Here is a 14,997-nt window from a genome sequence, read left to right as displayed (position 1 = left end):
CCACAAACAATTTAACTTTCCAAGTAAATTTAAAAATACGAATTTTGACATATAAGGAACCTAAAATTTCTAATGGAGAAGAATTAGCCGAAACATATTGAACAGAAGATGAACAATGGTCAGGAAGTTTACAAATAGATTTCAATTTCGAATACCATTCAGCCGAAACAATTGAACAAACACTGCCTGAATCTAAAAGAGCTGTTACAGGTTCATTATTTAACTCAATTTTGAGAAAAGGTACGGCTGCGGGGGAGTCCGCCGCAATCCTAAGACATTCTTTGGTACATTCAAAAGATAAATTTGAAGACTGAATTTTCTCTGAAATTTCGACCTGTTTACCAGGGGCTGAGCCTCGGGAAGATGGATTAGTCGACTCAGCCGAAGCCACTAGTCACTTTTGATTGTTGTTGGAAGTTGCACCCGAAGTTGAGCAAGAGGGGGTGCTGTTGGTATTAGGGCAGTTCTTGGCAATATGGGAGAACGCGCCGCATTTAAAACAGCCTTGTGATGAACCTGCTCCACTATTTGTCCTACTCGATTTGATCAATGGACATTTATTGCGAAGATGGTCAGGCGACCCGCAAGCATAACATTTACGGGGTGTGACTGGTCAGCGAGGTGGAGGCCGAGGATTACTAAAAGAAGGAGGGGGTTCTTTCGCGACACGCAAGGAATCGGCATATCTAACTCCTTCAGCCGATACAGCCATAGCTTCTAGCTCAGCGAAAGTTTGTGGACGTGACGCAAAACACAAGTATGATCGGTACGGTGGTGAAATACCTTCTACAATAGCCTGTACAATCTGATCCTCAGGAAAATGAAGAGCAAATACCCTAGTATAGAACTTAATATCTTGGATGAAATCTGCCAAGTTTTCATCCAACCGCTGTACACGATAATAGTACTTCTGAATCAGGGATGACCTCGCACGAGCAGGAATGAAATTTGCAAGAAGGTGTGCATGAAAGTCTTCAATGGATGACTGTTCCGCTATTGCTCTAACAATTTTGTCCGAGAGAACACCAATTGCATAGGGATAAATTATCTGTAAAATTTGACACGGAGAAAGAGAAAAAACAAGAGCATGGTCCTGAAACTCAACTAAGAACCGTAAAAATGCAATTACGTCACTGGTAGTGTTAACCGAAAACTTAGAGATACCTCTAAGCAACATTGCTAATGGATGCGGCAAATTGCTGAAACCCGGAGATGTAGTAGGAAGGGGCCTAAGTGGCGGAGAAGCAGATTCGGAAGGAGCATTATTTAACACAAAGGGTGGAATGGACTTGCGACGATCTGACATATTTTCTGATGGGGCAGATGTACGTTGGGTTGTCGCCTCAGTACTACTTCCTTCCTCTTTCGAGGAATCCTCCCCACTAACAATATTTACTACCATAGGTTGGTCGACTTTAGGGATGGCAGGTCCAGATAACAACTGACTAACTTTACTAGACATTTGGGACAAGTTTTCGGCAAGAGCGCTAGCTTCCTTACCCTGAACGTCATTTAACTTCAGAGACAATAGATCACATACCCTATTATAAAAGTGGTACAACGTAGCCTGTACTCTTTTGAGTTGATTTGGAGATGGATCACTAAAAACTAACTACAGATGCTAGCTCAGTAGTATTGTCATTGATCGTGGAGAGAGCATCGTCAATCTCTTTTTCTCCCAAAGTCGGGATGGTAATAGGTAAATCAAGGGAATCTTTTAGCTTATTGGAGTCGACTGCAACCGTGCCTCCAGATTGAACGTTTCTGAGAGATAATTCATAAATTAATTCCTCTTTACGCAAATAGAAAGGATGGAGAACCTCGCGAGGGCCGGACATGATGAGAGAAAATTTTTGTGAAAGGCAAATAAACAAAAATTCCAGCAACTGAGATAATTGTTAGAGTTCAAATCAAAGCAATGTTTAGCCGTCAAAAGGGTTTAAATTGAGACCCATTCAACCACGCTCTGCTACCACTTGTTACAGAGTTTTGTGGATGTGCAGAGGTGAAAGAAGGTGCGGGGGTGAACAGGTCTCAAAATACGAAATTAAAGTTAAGATAAAATTTAACGAGGTTATATTTTCTTATCAAGATCAAGAAATAACAAACAACAACACCAATAAAAAATTCCATCGATTTTTGCAAAGTACTCAAAAACTTTAAGTTAACACCACATCAAGTAACATGTTCCTTCGATATCAAGGACATGTACACAAACATTCCAGTGGACGAAACAATAAAAATTATCAGAAAGAATCTCATAGAACATAATCAACTCGGCATTCCAGAAGTAGAGGATTTCATTAACATACTCAAATTCATTACGAAACACAACTACTTCACTTTCAATAACAAAATATATAAACAAGAAGGCCTCCCAATGGGTGCTCCGGCTTCGGGCATTTTAGCCAATATTTATCTCGACTACGTAGAACATACCAAAATAATAGGACAAATAGAAGGTCTTAATTTATGGATACGCTTTGTAGACGACATTTTTGCCGTTATAGAGCAAAAAGAGAATAACAGTGACGATATCCTCAATAAATTAAATACACTTGATTCCAGAATAAAGTTCACACTAGAAAAAGAAAAAGAAAAATCAATAAATTTTTTGGACATAAATGTAACACGAAAAATGGAAGAGTTCGTCTTCAAGATACATAGAAAACCTACTTTCACTCCCACCACAATAAAAAACTACTCATTGCACCCAGAATCGCAAAAAAGGTCAGCTTATTACAGTTACATATACAGAGGGTTTAACATACCCCTTACACACACAGAAAGAGAAAAAGAACTGCTCTTTATTCGCAAACAAGCCCAGTATAACGGTTTCAAACCAAAGATAATAAACAAAATAATCGGGAAATTCAAACAAAAATTGCAAAGCAATCTAACACCCGAAACGAAAAAGAAAGACAAATACGCTAAGTTCACATTCAACAACCCTAACCTAAACACAGTAACCAATTTATTCAGAAAACATAATTATAAGATCGCATTTTCAACCAGCAACAGCACGAAGCAAAAATTTTTTAATCACAACATTGTCAATTCCCTAGCTAAAAACAAACACTCTGAATCAGGGGTTTATAAATTAAAATGCCATCAATGTAAAAAAAGTTATGTCGGACAAACTGGGCGCAGTTTTCCTGTAAGATACCAAGAACATGTCAATGCCGAAAGACAAAAAAAATTTTCCGCGATGGGCCAGCACATGAGTTTAACGGGACATCAATTTACAACCATAGAGCAGGACTTAACTATATTACATAAAATAAACAAAGGAGCTCTCCTTAATACTTTAGAAAATCTACATATTTATTTAGAACAAAAAAGTGATCAAGACAATAACCTCAATGAAACTATTGTTAATAGAAACCCTTTATTTGAAGGGACATTATCAAGTCTCGAAGCATTAGGCAAAAGACACAATACAAATAGTAGAAGAATGAACAAGACAGAGCCTCCGCCATTTTGTACATCCCCTCTACCCAGCCCTCCCAAAGTTGATGCCGTCACTGTAAACGACACGCCCTCTCCCCTCTCCGCAGCCCCACCTCCCCGTAGGGAGGAGTATACAACGGAATACACACACCATTACTTCACCAGACGCAAAGCAGTATCAAACGTCCCTCCAGGGTCACAGTAGAATCGGAATTCAGCTATAGCAAGGTAAATGAACTTTTTTATACATTCTATATTACGCAAAGACACAGCTTTCGAACAAATTCCCACTACCATATTTTATTTCATTTCAGAAATTTGAAACGAGGCTCCCTTCACATTAATAGATCAGCAATCAGCTCCAAAAGTTCCCACATTAGACTCAGTCAAAAGCACTATAAGCAAGCACACAACATACAACAACTTACCTGGAAGGAAAGGAAGAAAAACTTTCAACAATTCGAACAATGCTATGAAGTCAAACATTTTTTAAATAATTTTAATTGCATACAGACTTTTTATGTAACAAAGTGAAAAATTTTTTGAACAACTATTCTGATGAATAGACATAGTTTTAAGTCAATCAACCATGTAATCATCTGCTCTCATACCAGTAACACACTAACCCCACACTGTTTTTAATATCATCTATCTTAATTCGTATTCAGTTCTTAAGTGAATCAATGTATTTGTAAATCTATGTATTTTAAAATTCTAACCATTCACCTAAGCCACTATAACAGCTGAGGATGTTCCTAAACAAGGAACGAAACATATACAGTTAAGATATAAATAAAAAATTTGCCAAAAGGCAAAATAAAGTATCAAAACGGTGGAAGATTCTCAATAGTGTAAAATTTAGTGATTAAATTTTGATACGGAAAATGAAGCTGATTACTTGCAAATATCCCCATTCCGCTTTGAAGTTTATCGTGATCGAAAGTTTTACTGGACATTTAGTGATGAAGCTAATACCGTAAAAAGATTGCGATTTACTGGTAATCTCTCTAACGGACGGTTTGAAGTACCACATATGAATGTCTGTGCGAAGAAACAAGTTCTTCATTCGTTGTTACAGAAGTTTCTGAAAAATATCATACTCGATACTCAAATGCTACGAGAAAAATACAATTTAATAAAGCAGCAGCCACATTTTTACAGAATAATCCTTCCACACATACCATTCCTGCAAGTAAATACCAAAAGAAAAATCCCGAAATCCATAGAGCAGCAGCGGGCACGTACCAGAAGAACAATCTCAATGTTCATAGAGCAGTGGCACCGACATACCAGAAAAATCATTTCGAGTTTCATAGAGTAGCGGCAGCTACACACCAGCAAAATAATCGCAAATATCACAGGACAATTCAAGCGATATGAGCAACATCACCCTGGGGTCCGAAGAGAAAGACGATTGCGTTCTTCTAAAATTAAGTTTCGTTCCGGGATGTCTTACGTTCCTGAGTTTAATTAGGAGGATAACAGCTTGATAACCACTGGTACAATGATCCATGCAGTGCTCTCAAGTGGAAAGATGAAACACCAGGTATGTGTTGCGATTCTGGCAAGGTTCAGCTGCCACCACTGTAATCTCCCCCTGAACCATTGTACAGTTTTTTAATGGGTTTCCTTCCAGATCATGGTAATTTTTTGATCGAATTAGAAAATATAGCATTTTTTTTCAAATGGCATCTTTAGGTACTAAACAAGTCATCCAACTCGGCTTTGACAACTTTCAAAGTACAAGGTAAAATTTAGCATTCCATAGGCAGACTATTGCCAAATGCTCATCAACATCCTGGATTTTTGCAGATTTACTTTGTTGGCGAAGATGAAAGGGAAGCACTAATACATTGTTCTAAGATACCAGATATTAAGCTGGCTTTGGTTAAACAGTTGCAGAAAATGCTCCATGATGTTAAGTGTTATGTAAAGAACTTGAAAACTGCTCTTGAGAAGGTGTCTTCAGAATGTCAAGATTTTAAGGTAGTTATTCATGCGAACAGAAAGCCGGCTGACACTCGCAGAGGACGATATAATGCTCCAACATCTAATGAGGTTGCTTTAGTAATCGTTGGCGAACAATTTGAAAAATGAGATATAGTTATTCAAAGCCACAATGATAAACTCAAACGTATCACTGAAATTCATCCGTCTTATGATGCACTTAAACATCCTATGATGTTTCGTTACGGTGACGATGGCTATTCAATAAATATTCCACAACGTGATACTCATAAAAATATTTTTGAGCAAAAAGGTGTGAGAGGCGAGCTATTATGCCTTTCGAATAATGGTGCGGGAGGGCAAAGATAATTATTTACTCTTACATTTTGGTGCTTTTTAAAAATCAATATTTAGTTGATAACATTCACGTCTTACACTTCTTCTGAAAGTCAATGAACGCATAACGTTGGTTCGGAGGCCTTCAAAAGAAAATGGTAAATAAAATGATATAATGGGACATAACTATGATGCGAGCAAAGCTGCGGGCAAAGCGCTAGTATTTTTATAAGGTGCCCTAATATCACAGAGTCGAAAGAAAACTAAATGTGAAGGCCTACAATATAGAAAGCTCATAAAATTGATCAACAATAACATTACATTGACCATTGTTTGTTGTGATGTGCTTTGTGTCTTCTGTCGCCACTCATCTCCGATAGATAGGATTACTGCTGCATACAGAGTATTTTTTAAAAATATTGCTTTACGTCACACCGACACAGATAGGTCTCTTGGCGACGATGGGATAGAAAAGGGCTACGAGTGTGAAAGAAGTGGCCTTGGCCTTAATCACAGAACAGCCCCAGCATTTGCCTGGTGTGAACATGGGAGACCATGGAATACCATCTTCAGGGCTGCCAACGTTGGGGTTCGAATACACTATCTCCCGGATGCAAGCTCAATGATGTGCGCGCCTAGCCACATGGCCAACTCGCCCGTTCGTAGTAAGTGTAACAGCCTGCCCGAATATTGATGGGAAGTAGCTGGGGATTGGATAACTTTCTTCTTTAGCATGCCATTCCTCTGGTTCATAACTTTTGTGACTACTTGTACGTTACACACTGGTTCATCATAGCATTCAAGCTATTCAATCCCTGTTCTGAGGCACTCATTTGAATGAGCAGTGTACATATTTAACGGAATACTGGCAGAGGAGTGTTCGTCACAGTCTGCAGCCTGGTCATTCCAGCTCTGGAACTTTGGACTGTTAGATCGAGGCCGTAGTACTGTTACAAGTAACTAGTCTCATTTTGGTGCCGTATTGAAGATGATGTAAATCACAAATATTATAATAATTATTTATAGATCCACCTGTTCAATACAACACAATCCACTATTTCATTTGGTTAAAATTTATACATAATACTTAAAATTAATAGGTACCTGTTTCACTTTTTTTTTTTTATGGGCATCATCAGCCTGTATCAATCTTAGTTATTGGATATGGGATCTTTCTAATCGTATAGACTATAGAATAAAATGTTGAACAACGACTTCATAAAATGTTATACAATAACATCTAAAATGAGGACAATGCACAGAAAGTTTGTTAAAAATCCTGTATATTAAAAGTTTTGAAAACTATAATGTGGCTAATCTCAAATATGTGAACGTTTAAAACCAAAATGGATCCTCTTCTTATGCACCATTAGGACTATGATGGCCTTGAGTGTGAATGCACAGTCATCTAAGGGGAATATTTGTTCCACACCCATAACATGAGTTCAAGATAATGAGACCAATGTCAAATAGAAGTGTGAACATATCAAGTGTGTTAAAATATATACGGTTGTTGATTTATCAGAAAGTTGTAGAAAGGAATATGGGATTTCTTGTAGGAGACGTTGCTAATGATAAAATGTTGAGGTGTCAGAGCTAGCTGATGTCAATGCTTAGTTATGTTAGTACGGTAATCAATTGGATCCATAAGACGGTCAAGTGGGTATTGTTATCCTGTTGCAATGTTCATTTGAAGAATGATAGAGTTTTTACCTGAAACGAAATGTTAACCCGTTATAGGGCAAAACCCTGGGGAACAAAATATTACTTACTTGATTAAATACCATGTCATTGGGGTCTACTGTTTAGGTTTTGACCAAAATCTGAGTCAATACATTGTTTGACTACGCGATATGGAGTGGTAAGTATTTTTACCAGAGAGCATTTAGGATTTTTTACCCAGAGTTTACACTGGTGTTTTGCTAATAATAGGTGCAAAATGCAGATGGAAAGCTTGGAACAGTAGTACATATAATTATAAATGTCACACTGGCTCTGAAAATTGCAGTAGAAACATGGGGTCATGGGGTCTGTGCTGAAATTGATGATAGCCTCTTCTGAGAGGCCTTTGTTCGTAAATTGCTGGAACAATATCACAGATATAGAACTAAGGTACACAGTTCTCCTTACAAACTATACGATTCAAAACAAGCCATCGTCTAAAATTAATTTCTAAGATTGTATAAGAATATCTTACAAAATAGCATAAATATACATTCAGGCAGGCAAGTGCCTAGGGGAGCGAGGGGAATTTTGTGATATATCCCCCCAATATATGTCTGATTTGTCAACCCCTCCCCTGTGGGAAGCCCTGATGTCAGCCACTACATGAGGCAGTCTATTCTTACATCCATAATTACCCTGAATATGTATTTATTATTATTATTATTATTATTATTATTATTATTATTATTATTATTATTATTATTATTATTATTATTATTATTATTATTCTTGCGTTCCGGCCTTCTAAGCACCACGTTACAATTTCAATTCTTCCTCCTTAGTCTGTTGTTCTTTCCTTTTCTTCCAGTATTCTTTCATTGTTTCACTGTGCTTCTTTTTCCTGTCTTCAGTCCACTTTGTGCCTGTTTTCTTTTCCTTCCTCCCTTGGAATCCTTCCATTTGTAAGACTTTCTTCCTAAAAATCATTCTTTCCAATAATTCTTCTTCTTGTATGTTGTTCCTTTCCAGGCCTTTCTTGACTTCTTGAATCCAGGTGGTAGTTTATTTCTTTTCCCAAAGGTACTTAAAGATTCGTTTAGTTAGTCTATTGTCATCCATTCTGTAAATGTGTCCAAGAAATAGCAATCTCCTTTTTCTTATTGTTTCTGATATGTTTTCTATGTTCTGGTAAATTTCATTGTTACTTCTTAATTTCCAAAACTATGCAATTCTTAGAGGACCTAATATTTTCCTTTTAATTCTTCTTTCTAATATTTCTAATTTATCGAGCTTGTAGTTCAGTGCTAGACATTCGCTGGCATAAAGGCATTCTGGTTTCACTACTGTGTTGTAGTGCTTTATTTTAAGTTTTCTTGATAAGTACTTTTTGTTATAAGTATTCTTAGTTATACCGTAAGCTCTTTCCATCTTTTGTATTCTCTCCTCTATAGCAGATTTTTCTAAATCATTTTCTTGCATTGTCTCACTCAAATATTTGAATTTCTTTACCTTTTCTATTTGACCAATATTTGACTAAAAACTTTGGGGCACGTTTTATATTCGTTAAAAATTTTGTTTTCTCGGCAGAGATTCTCAAGCCTGTCGTGTTGGCTGTCTTTTCAAGGAGACTGACTTGCATTGCTGCATCTGTAAGGCTTTCTGAAAGTATGGCAAAGTCATCTGCAAATGCTAGGCAATTTATTGCAACACCTTTATTCTTTTTCCCCAGCATGAGTGGCAATATTTTGGATTCTTTCAGTTTTCAATTCCAAATTCTTTCAATTTTCTTTGACACAATTGAAAAAGAGTGGAGATAGACCATCACCCTACCTGACACCGGTATTTATTTTGGAAGGTCGAGATATTTCACCCATAAATTTTACTTTCGAGATAGTGTCTGTAAGTGTTTCACGAATTAGGTTTGCCAATTTAGTTTTAACTCCAAATTCCCGGATTACTTTATCTAGGATTTCCCTATCAAGAGAGTCAAAAGCTTTTTTAAAGTCAATAAATGTTACAACTATGTCTTTGGAGTTTATTAATCTGTGTCGAATTATAGATTTCAGGTTAAAAATCTGTTCAGAGCAAGATCTTCCCTCTCTAAATCCACCTTGATATTCACCCAGTTGACTGTCCAGTGTCGATAATACTCTGTTTAGTAGTATTGTTGAAAATATCTTGTAAGCAACTGGCAAGAGATATACCTCTGTAGTTGTTGACATCTTACTTGTTACCCTTCTTATGTAATGGGTGTATTAGAGCCACTTTCCAATCCTCTGGGATCTTTTCTGTTTCCCAAATTTCTTCAAAGATTATTTGTAGATTTCTATAATTTATGGTTCAGCCCATTTTAAAAGTTCAGCTGTTATGGAGTCTTTCCCACTAGCTTTGTTATTTTTAAGATTTTTTAATGCTTCCTTAATTTCTTCCGCTGTTGGAGGTGAATCAGCTTCTAGATTTTCGTGAATTTCTGAAAATTCTAATTTATGATTTGGCTCAGGGCAGTTCAGCAGGTGTTCGAAGTGTTTTGCCAGAATCTCACAATTCTCGGCATTGTTAAGGCCAATATTACCATTTGTATCTCTGAAGCAAATACTCCGGGATTGATAACCTTTCAGGTTATTCTTAAAGGTCTGTTAGAAATTTTGGGAGTTATTTCTTACCAAATTATTCTCAATTTCTACTAGCTGTGATTTTTCAAAAGATAAGGAGACTTTGTTATAAGGAGACAAAGTCTCTCATAGTGCATTGGCACTGCCGGTGGCTGCAATTAGCCTATACAGTGGCCTCCACGGTATGCACTAGCCAGCATCTTGGTAGGTGTGCTAGGTACCAACTGATGAGCCCAGCCTAGCACACGGGGGCGAAACGCTGGCAAACAGGAATGAGTTAGCTGGAAAATTTATAATGTCCAATAACGAACCATTTATATTGGTATTATATCATTGCTTTTAATCGCTACGTTCCTACTGACGTTTTTATAATGACCTATGTTGACTTCAGTTAGGAAAACCACAAAGTCAGTCTTTCTGAGAATCCTGTAGCAAAGCACAGGTACATCAGCTGGTTGTAAATAAATTTGGGTGAAACTTTTTTTAAAATTTTGTCTTTCAAATAATAGGGTGCAGGACTTATTCAGGGGCGGGTGGTACTAGGGATTATATGGTATTCCTCTAGTCATCGTTGAAGATGAAGAAACAGTATTCACACTTTCTCTAAGATTTTAGGGTGGCATCATTTTGAATTTTACTGAGCCCATCTTAACCTCATCTGAGCAACGTGAAGTTTCTGTTTGTCCATTTTCTTTGTCACTCAGCATTCTGAGCCATATAGTTGCCAGCATTTCGCCCTAGTGTGCCAATTTGGGTTCATCAGTTGGTAACTAGCACACCTTCGAAGTGCTTGTGGTGGAAGGCCACTGGGTAGGGTACTTGGAACTGCACCAAGTCTCTCATAGTGCATTGCCACTGCCTTTGGCTCCAAGTAGCCTCACCCTTCAGGCAGCGTGAGTTGTTTAACAGTCAGTCAGATTCATTTAATTTCTTTCATTGCAGTGAATAAACAAATAAGCAGGGATTCCTTTTGCTCCACATTCTTATTTCTGACAGCCTAGACTGCTCCCAGTATGCTGGGTCTGCTTGCAACACTTCTCATCTGTCTCCCTCTAGGGCTCTTTCCCTTCAACTCCATTTCTAATATCTGTCTCTTCTCCCATTCTCTTTAACATGCACCATGCATTGGCTGTGAAAGACAAAAAAAGGGAGATTTGAACTGAATTGTGAAACTTCCATATTTATGAAGATAATTTTCTGAAATTTTTACTGCTAACTTCATGTTTGGAGAATAGTATGTATACCAAATTAAGTTTCAATTGAGCAATTAGGTTTTGAGATCTAGTTTGCTTTTATTAATCTGATTATCATATTAAAAAGGCCTCATAATCAAAAACTTCTGCATGCATTAGAGTTTCAGTTTGAAAACATGTCTTTTACATTACAGATTGATATTTCCAGTAACTTTAAAAATTCACCTGAAATCATTTTTAAGTATTGCAGAACATCTTATTTTCATTCCAAAACTGTAAAGGATTTTTTCCTCTCTTGCACTCGAATTTTATTGTTCTATGTTTGAACAGTCATGGAAGATACCATCAAATTTAAGCAAAAGTTGGTATCTGTGGAACATTTTTATGTATCATGTTGCAGGTCTGTGCGTTAAGTCTTAAAATGCTCCTAATTTTTCTTCCTGCTTTTTATTTGCAGATTGACTTGGAATTTCAAGTTTTTAACAGATTTTTGACAAAGAAATTGGTTGCAGTGTCCCTTAACATTTGTATAAACTCTCATGAACACCTTGTTATGTTTCCTTCCCAGGCCAGCCAACCCAGGCATGATAGTTCGGTGCGACCTGTGCGGGATCACCTTCTCGACGCGCCGCTCGCTGCTGTACCACATGAAGGGTCACGATGTACGGCCGGCTCACAAGTGTCCGGTGTGCAGCAAGGAATTTGGCCGCAAGAGTGCACTGCGTGTCCACACAAGGATCCACAGTGGACATCATCCCACCTACAAGTGTGAGGTGTGCCTCAAGACGCTTAAGACGAGTAACGGCCTCGCCTACCACGTGAGGACACACGCGGACCTCCAACTCTCGAGATGTTACATCTGCGGCATGATGATGGCTCCCGAGAGCCAGGTCAATAAAACTCAGGTGCAAGTGTGCCAACCGTGTCTGCTGAAGTATCGATAGCACGATTCCGGCTCCCGACAGCCAAGTGTAACGTGTAAAGCTGGGGAGTCTATGTACGTAGAAGTGACTTTTTCTTTCTCCTTTACCGTGTTTATTTGTGCATAGTGCAAGCCGTCTCCCTGATCAACTCCATCAGTAGCTCATTTATTTGTGGACTTTTGACTCGAATGTGTAAAACCTTTAAACTCAGGCTTGATTTGTCTGTTGCCGGCAGAAAGTGTGCTGTGACCGTGACCTGTTGCTCCACAGTGGTTGAAAGTGTCTCATCAAATCAAAGTTGGATATAAACATATACCAAAGAAAGTGGAAATTTGTTTCAGTGTCATGATCGAGAGCAGTATGTGTTTTTGGTGAAGTGAGCTACCACTCTCTTATCTGTCTGTACTGCTGTGCAGAACTACTGAGATTTTCTGATGTGAGCACTGCATTGTGTGTGAAATGTTGGTTGTGACGTAGTAGAACTAACAAGGACATGTACAGTACATCAATCTTCCGGAAACTGTTGAGATTCAGGCTGTGATTGTAATAACAATTAGAATTAACTGGAGAGGTAGTACCCTGCAACCCTGAACTGACCTTTGGCTATGGTTATGCACAATTCCATCAGGTGGCAAGATAGAGCGTAATTACCCAGGTGTCTGTTCTCTTGTGGTATCATTGTCTGCATGATATGTAAAGAATCGAGCAGTGTGTGAGCATAAAATTCAGTATGAAGCTAGGAATGACATTGCTTCACAAAAAAAGCTGGAACCTTATCCAGCATCCTCCCTGCCTCCTGCCATTTGCTAAACCTGTATCCTGCTTAAACACTCGTGCATGTGATAACTGTTCATAATAAGCCTACTGCATGAAGTTTCCATGGCTCTCTTTCTGAAATTCACACAGGTTTTTATACTCACACGCTGCTTGATTTTTATATCCACACTGTTGCCACTCAGTCGAATATTTCAGCATGGTTTTCACAAGTTTTCTGGGTTTTACTCAGAATGTACACAATGCCCTAGAACATAATAAATGCACTGATGTAATGGATATGGATGTTTAAAGAGCTTTTGACTAAGGTTAGCCATAAAATTTAAAAACACAAAATGTGCCATTTATGATTTCCTAAACTGTTACTCACTTTATTACATTCTTACTTAAATAATAGGCCGCAGTTTGTTTGATTCAGAAGTAAAATTTCTAGAAGTTTCATTAATTCTTCTCGTGTCTCGCAAGGATGTAATCTTAACCCTGTTATGTTTCTGTTCCTATTGAACGATTAGCCTCACATTCTTTGTCACTTTAGTTACGTTTGTTATTTGTTGATAATGTGAAGTGATCAGGATGACTTTCAAAAGGATATTAATCATATTATATCATAGAGTGAGATTAATTATTTATACTTAAATGTTAATAAATGTAAAATTATTGTATTTACTAGGAGGAAGAAAACTACAAATCAAAAGTAGTATTTAAGCAAAAGAAATCTTGAGATTGTGTCAGCATTTAAAGATTTAGGAGTTGTCTGATGGTAAATTAATTAGTCCACTGGCCTAGAAAGTGTTTTCTTCCATCCAATCTTTCTGCTTCTTCCTTGTTGGTTGCAAATGCTGATAAGTTGAGACAGTTTCTTCGGAACATGTTGATCACCAGTCAGCTGTTTTATCAGCTGCCCCCAGAATCTGAGATGGTCCGTGGGCATAGCTCCAAATTTCAAATTATGAATTTACAACGGCTATTTGTAATCCCCAGAAAAACATTTTCGTCTACCATTTTAGAGTTTTTCTTATGAATGAGTAAGTAGCAGAAAGATGATCGGCTCGGTCAATACCACACATTTCCTTTGTGTAATTGCACACAACAATTGGCCTCATTCTCTGACACTAGTGTAGTATGTCTGTGAAAACCTTGTAACCTTCCACTTCAACATTCAGCATGTCTGTCAAATTGCAGGCAATTGTAGTGAATGCTTACCAGCATTATCTAGGTTATCTACAGTTTCTGTAACTTTTCCACAATAAGGAATCAAAGAAAGAATATATGCAGTAGCACAATTGGCTTGAACAACAATTATTATTCCCCACTTGTTTGATTTCTTGGAGTTGTAGGTCTTGAAGCTTATTTTTCATTTCAAACTAGCATATTTGCATAAATCTAACTCACATAAAAACATTGCAAAGAATTGCATGTGTTACCCATTGCTGTGAGTAAATACCGTATTTTCTTGTGCAATTAACATACTTTTTTGACAAAAAATACAGGCGAAAAATTTGGATATGTAAATTATTAGAGGAATTCGGATATTTAAAAGATTATTTACATTCATTTACATTTAAAAGATACATCAAATATAATATACATGCAATTGGTTCAACTCATTTTTGGTTAATCATCATTTGGCGTAAAGATCAGGGTTGAGATTTTTTCTGGAAATTCAAATAGGGTACATCAGGTAAGTTGGAGACGTGGGTTTGAAGTACCGACACTGGAGAAATGAAGTGAAATAAACATGTACTAATAAAAGTACAATTCATGTAAGTACATAATAATAACATACCGGCAAAAAAAAGGAAAAAAATTGTCGACACAAGAAGTGCCGGGCATCTGCTATATTTCCCCAAACCTTTCGTATCCAATCTTGTACAAGTGATGTGTCCATCCACCCTTTTTTTCTTGGATACGAACGTGGATCCCTCGCGGAAATTTTACTTTAGGCATTGCTTTAGAACAACATAAGGTGCAAGCTTTCTGCCATCGCCTCTTACAGCAAGCATTGCAGTACATTGTTCTTTTTCGCTTCCCATAGTGCGTACGATAACACTCGATGTCCCCTTCTTGTCGATTGTTCGACTTTGTAGCATACGGAAA

The 14,997-nt window shown here is 37.5% G+C and overlaps 1 protein-coding gene across 4 annotated transcripts in view; it reads left to right on the top strand.

The window, feature by feature from the left end:
• The window catches only part of LOC136884540 (zinc finger protein ZFP2), a 103,983-nt gene extending 89,311 nt beyond the window's left edge, over positions 1 to 14,672 (top strand). For all 4 annotated transcript variants that reach the window (XM_067156790.2, XM_067156787.2, XM_067156791.2 and 1 more), the window contains one exon: positions 11,772 to 14,672. In XM_067156790.2, coding sequence (XP_067012891.1) covers positions 11,772 to 12,147 — 376 coding nt within the window. In that variant the 3' untranslated portion in view covers positions 12,148 to 14,672. The remainder of the gene's footprint in view (positions 1 to 11,771) is intronic.
• The last annotated feature ends 325 nt before the right edge of the window (positions 14,673 to 14,997 follow it).

Source organism: Anabrus simplex, chromosome 12, assembly GCF_040414725.1.
Source record: "Anabrus simplex isolate iqAnaSimp1 chromosome 12, ASM4041472v1, whole genome shotgun sequence".
Lineage (NCBI taxonomy): Eukaryota > Metazoa > Arthropoda > Insecta > Orthoptera > Tettigoniidae > Anabrus > Anabrus simplex.
The sequence above is the reverse complement of the archived record's forward strand: the minus strand, read 5'-3'. Positions and strand labels throughout refer to the sequence as shown.